The sequence below is a fragment of the Gavialis gangeticus genome, unplaced genomic scaffold (assembly GCF_001723915.1).
Source record: "Gavialis gangeticus isolate Ggan-Ray unplaced genomic scaffold, GavGan_comp1, whole genome shotgun sequence".
Taxonomy (NCBI): Eukaryota; Metazoa; Chordata; order Crocodylia; family Gavialidae; genus Gavialis; species Gavialis gangeticus.
The window spans coordinates 19,526,526-19,532,686 of NW_017729008.1; the positions used below are offsets into that span (position 1 = coordinate 19,526,526).

At 37.9% G+C, this 6,161-nt stretch overlaps 1 protein-coding gene across 13 annotated transcripts in view; it reads right to left on the minus strand.

The window, feature by feature from the left end:
- The window catches only part of MAGI2 (membrane associated guanylate kinase, WW and PDZ domain containing 2), an 886,876-nt gene that overhangs the window by 121,024 nt on the left and 759,691 nt on the right, over nt 1–6,161 (minus strand). For 10 of the 13 annotated variants that reach the window (XM_019509478.1, XM_019509480.1, XM_019509483.1 and 7 more), the window contains 2 exons: nt 3,081–3,273; nt 1,932–2,018 (listed from right to left, as the gene is read on the minus strand). In XM_019509478.1, coding sequence (XP_019365023.1) covers nt 1,932–2,018; nt 3,081–3,273 — 280 coding nt within the window. The remainder of the gene's footprint in view (nt 1–1,931; nt 2,019–3,080; nt 3,274–6,161) is intronic. The other 3 variants (XM_019509484.1, XM_019509489.1, XM_019509491.1) reach the window with 1 other exon arrangement.

Sequence of the window (6,161 nt, forward strand, 5' to 3'; positions counted from 1 at the left end):
CACCCCCACCTTTCCTCCCTGTCCTGTCCCTCCTGTACAGCCTATAGCCCTTGATATTAATAGCCCAGTCATGCAGTCAGACTATAACAAAAAGAAAATTATCTTTCTCTTCTAAATGACCAGGAGCTAGCTTAGCTAGAAATGAATGCAACAGATTGGTATGAAGTACAGGAAAAGAATGATAAAGGAGGGAAAGAGAAGTTTAGATGGCTATTAGATTTTCATCAGAAATATTTAATTTTGCTTACTCTTCTTGCAAAGAAATAGCTTCTAATTTCTACATGCTTTCAACTGACACTCCTTCCTAACAAAACAGGTTTCAGGGTTGGTAAAGTTGCTATGTCAGTTCTGGAGAAAGAGGCAGTTTATGATTCTGCTGCCAAGCCGTACAAAATATTCACATCAAATCTTAAACTCCTTTTGGGTGATGTCTTCTAAGTTCAGATTTTGCTAATTTTCTGACAACTCAAAACTGGTGAACATCTTTCTACCCCATCTCCTAGAGAAAGCCCTTGAAGACATGGAGGAGAGGAGGGATTCTCTTTGCAGGTTGGAGTTTTTTTCTTTAATTTATGAATAAAATTGCTGGGCTGTGTTTGAAACTGAAGCCAACAATAACTGCACAGCCCTTGTCTTGAGTCTGTGGTTTGGGAGTGTGTGTAATGGGCCCACCTAAGGAGACTTTTCTTTTTAGAGCCCTTCCTCTACACCTATTCTGTTTATTCAACCAGTACTGCCTACAGCTTGTCCTTTCTCTCACGCTTATTTGTTCCTTTTATTTTCTTTCTAGAGAAGCTCAAGCTTTCTAAGTACTTTTATGCTTGACTTCCACAACTTCCAAATATCATTCACAGGACATGAAACTATTAACTAGACAGAGGAGAAACATATTTGTGAATGTCAGTGTATTAAATATTCACAACATTCAGCATGAATCTTTTCAATTGTTATGTCAGGGGAAATAAAAAGGAAGCCATTTTTTAAAAAAAGAAGCAATTTTTTTTATTTTGTTTTTGCAAATGTTTTCCTTACATTTCCCCCCAAGTATTTCTGATTTTTCCACAAAGCAAACATGTTTGCCACGCAGAGAAAACTGATCATATTCTTCTCTCAGTTAAACCTGTGGAAGCCTATTGATCGCACTGAAATTGCATAACTTAAACTTAGATGAGCATCAGACATACCCACCAAATACAAAAGGTTTATTTGTTTTAAACTGAATGCATAGATAACAAGGCCTTAATCCTTACAGTTACAGTGTGCAGGTAGACATCTCTGCATAAACCCTGTTTCTTGCAGAATCAAGACCTTAATGTTGTACATCAATATGAAATGAAAGCATTACAAAACTGTAAGACTAATTGAAAGCACTGGGAAAATACTTTTGCAACCTACTTTTTGATGTACAAGTATTTTACAACATCATAAGGAAAGCCCAAATTCTTCATATTGCACATGCCCAGTTGAATGACAAATTCATGTCAACCCAATCAGTCTTAGGTGTGATGTGGGCGAATATATTTTCATTGGTTTTGTATTGTTCAGCTTATCTCCATGTAAATTATGCATCATTGTTATTCAGAGAACATATAATATATTATAATTAATTTAACATCCTATAGGTTCATAAGCAGGTAAACAGTAATGAGTCAGACACTATATTTCTCAGTGTGTCGCTATCAAGGCTAAAGAATAATTCAGGGTGTTTTACCAGGTTAATTCAGTCTTTGTGCCAGGAGTGCTGTGCGGGTAGTAGAACCTCTTACAAAGTTCTGTACATAATATATGGCAATCAAACACCAAATTACAACTACTCTGTATTATTGCTTACCATTGTCTTGCCTGCACCCTACTTCTATATAGGCTGATAAGATCTGCCAACCCCTATGTACTTAGGAAACTAAGTACTTCACATATGTTTAGTGTATTACCTTGGTTACTGGCCATTTTCCTAGAGTTTGGGGAGCTGCTTGGCGGTGTTGTGCCAGGTTGGAGGGAGGGTTTCTGGCTGCAGGACTCTAGAGTCAGTAACAGAAGAAAGTCAGTCCCAAGATGGGGGAACACTGGCACAGAACTGACAGCATGCCAGAGGTGGGAGATAGGGACTATGAAGAACAAGAATTGGGTTGGGAACATAAACTCTTTGGCTCAAGGGGGTGAGCAAGGAGGTAAAGGCAAGGGAGATGAAGCAGGGAAAGAAGAAAGACTCTTTAGTGGATGGAGAAGGAGGAAACAGAAGGGTTGTTAGCAGGATTTTGCTCACTTTTGATCCTCTAGTAAGGTGCACTAATGACAAGTGTGTTCTCAGGGTTATATTAGATTATTAAACACCATTTTCTCTCCACATAAGCAGAGATCTTATCTGAATGAAAACAGAACTCTTACTAATAGATGCTGCTAGGATATACATTTTAAAAAATCCCATTCTTTGTGTTAGTAGCACCTCATTTGTTTCTGGCTGAAAAAATTGTAACTAATTTGTCTTCCATTCTGAATGTTGTTTTAAATTTGTCACTTGAAATGGTTGGAGAGAGGAACCAAACTACCCTGTTCCTAGGATTTATTTAAATAACACTAAAAGGCTTGAGCCAGCTCCCTTGAAGTCCATGGCAGAATGCTAATTAACTTCAGAGGGGGCACAAACTAATATCAAACTAATAAAAGGCACCTTTTCCTTAAATAGCTTAGTCTTTGAGCCTGTTCCTGCTTGCCTTACTGACATGGATGACTTCAACAAGACCAGTGACAAGCAAAGCACTGTTTGGCCCTAAAATGGCACAAACGGGGAAGACATGGGACAACACAGCATGTTAAAAACTGGAAAGGCTCATGACATTACACCAGGAAAAGCAGTGTTACTTCTTGATTGTCTAGGAAGGAACACTGTGCTGCACTGTTTGCATGACAAATGCTGCCAGGGGATGGCACACAAAACTTTTCAATTTTTTTTCCCTTTAAGATAGAAATATTTATACTGAAGTTATTTATTTCTTTATTTTTAAACAGTATCTAAATTACTATGCATCTTACTAATGCAGGATAAGGCTGGTTGTTTTTTCCCCAATCTCCTTTTAACATACCTGTTGATAGCACCTTTCTTCTCACAGTAAGATTCACTTGCCCATTTCGGGCTGCATTATGCATGAGATCAATCACATATCGGTGGGTTTTGCCAGCTACTGGAATCCCATCTACATACACCAACTCATCACCAGGATGTAGACGACCATCTCTGTCTGCAGAGCCCATTGAAATTACAGCTCCAATCAGAATCTATACAGTAAAAAGAAAAAAAGAAAAAAAACAACACAGGAAGGTTAAAGACATACTCAGACTGAAGCCTGCCATACCACACCTAAGATTTTGCTGGAAGTTCATCTTACTTTTACTTTTCTGTTTAAATTCATGCTTTCATATGGGATACGGAAACAGTGTGAGAACAAAGGCCGTGGTCACTCATCATGATCCATTAAAAATGTCGTTCTATTTGTCTGAAAAATGAGAACTACAAGAAACCTGAGAGCTCTAGTCTTGTACTTGTAACATTTACATCAAAACTGCATCTCAAAAAGTAATATATTACTTCAGTCACAAGTGATTGGGTTTCAATGCAGTAGTTATAGCATGAAGTACTAAAGCCTGTAGGAGGTCTGACTAGATGAACACAATGAGCCCTTTGGGCCTTAAAATCTGAAAACTTGGGTACTGCCCACCCAAGTTTCCTGACTGCTCTGCAGTGTAAAACAGCTGTTATGTTTTACCTGAAAGGTGATTAGTGATGTGTCAAATAGTCCCTGGAAATACTTTGCACCTGCTTTAGGGTTCTTTAAGAAAAAAGATCCTGAGCAACTGCTATTGCTGATGATAAAATTTGTTAAAGAATGAGCTGACTGACAAGAAAAAGAGGAGAAATGTTAGATACTTCTGTGTGGATGGTATATTTAGATCATGGACATGCTTAAATATGCATTTAAATGTAACCCTGTAAACCCAGTGGAAAAGGAATGTTTAAAAGATTCGAATGACTTTTTTTGCAGATATATTTTTTCCAGCTGCATCTTTCCATGATATATTTATTTCAAGGGGGAAAAAAATCTTCCAGACTTTCTTTCTTGTTTAAATCTGGGGTAAGCACTGGATGATGAACAAAAAAAGGAAAAGTAGCCAGGGGAGGGGAGTAGGGCTGCTCAAGAATTAGCATAGCCCAAAGTTGTATTAATGTCTGAGCAATGCTTCCCCTGCACTCAAATTTAATAGCACCCATTGGGGGACCTATACTTGTGGCTCCTCTGGAGATACTATGCAGACAGGCACCCATAGGAGACTCTCAAGGGCTAGGTTGTGGGTCAGATTCATACAGTAAGTATTTCCACAGCAGTGACCTTGATCTCTGACAACCATTCAAAGTTCTGCAGGGTCTGAAATGGCAAACCTCCCCCAAGAAAAAAAAAAGTATTTGAAGCAAGCTTCCTATCAAGAACCTTGTAAAGTTTTCCTTCTCTCAGGTCTCCCAACAGTCCTCTTTTGTTTCCAAAATGTCGCAAAAAGAAAAGAAGTCACAGCTTTTTCCTTTTTCCTGCTGTTTTCAAGTTCCCTTTAAGTTGTGCCAAGCTGAGTTCCCAGAGATTTTCCTGTTAGATATTTCATTCTGTTCTTCAAAATGCTGAAAAGCATCTCAAAGCTTTGGAAAGTACTTTGTGCAAAACCCAACTATAAAATATACATTTATGCTCCTTTACTGGACAATAAAAAGCAACCCAAAGCTATGTTTAGATAGATCTCCAAAGCTTTTCAAAGGGTTTTGATTTTGTGTCTCCAGTGAGTAAGGATTTGCAGCTAATTATCCAGGACGAAAATGTTTGTTAACTCACTATAGTTTGAAAGATTAGCATGGGAAAAATCTGTTCCTTCATTTATAATCAGAGTACTTTTCACTTACTTTATATCAGAATCCATGCTGATAAAATATCAAATCGTCTGCTCTCTTGAACCTTTAGTCTGCCAGTAGGAAGTAGAACTAGGAGTGCCATTAGTATTCATTGGCTCCATCTACACAAGACGGTGACTGCACAGTAACTAGTTACTACTACACAGCAGTGTCGTGTGGCACAAAGTGCAATGTGATGCTACTACTGTGCACTAGGAATGAGCTACTGCACAGTGTCACCTAAAAGCCATTTGGTGACGCTGCTGTGTAGTAACTGTGATTACAGTGCAGTCATTCAGTACTTGTGCAATTACTAAATGACTGTGCAGTAATGACTGTGCAGTCAGCATCTCGTGGAGACATAGCCAGCTCTAAGTTATAGTCGTATACTTGCTCCCTGAAAATATTTGAGTTTCATCTTTGAGTTACAGTTATGCATCATAGTGGTGGTGGCTGAGTACCTATAAATGAACATTTTGTTACATAATAGATTTTCTTGCCTTTTGATTAAAAATTATCTTTCAACAAGTTATGATTCACTGGGTGCATCTACATATGCATTAAGGCGTTTTTTCTAATGTGCATTAAATTTAGTACCTCCAATGTGAGGTACTAAAGAAATGTGCATTAGGCTGCCTTAATGCTCAGTAATGAAAGCACACCATTTTCAAGTAGGCTATTTTATTGCACATTAGCATCCCTGCATGGTTTTTTATGTAATGCTTTAATGTGCAGTAGTATAGGCTACTGTGTATTAAAGCACACGTGTAGACTCACCCGCTAAATACTCATCATACATGCATAATGATTTTCAAAAGCACTAAAGTAGTGACTGATAGAGTTTGGAACTGACCAGTGGCTTGACTTGTCTCTTATCCTGTCTCTGACCAGCATTACCAGATTCTCCAGCAATGTAAAAAGAAAAGACATTGTAGACAATAATAGAATAATTTTTCCATAGAAAAAGTTTTTTTTCAGACCCCTGTCAGTTAGGAGTGTTTTAAACCCTGATGCATGAGAATTTGTATTCCTTACTCTGGAAAAAAGAGATTTCTATCATGTTCAATACATGAACCAGCATTTTGTTTCTGTTTTTTGTCTGAAGTTGTGCTTTGAGTTGTTGTATTTGCTGACCTATCCACAAGGCCATTCAGGCCTTTTTCTTGAGTATTTCCAGTTAATTTAGTATTGGCTGTACTTTAATTAGTTGCTTTCAGTGCCCATTCCTTCTTTT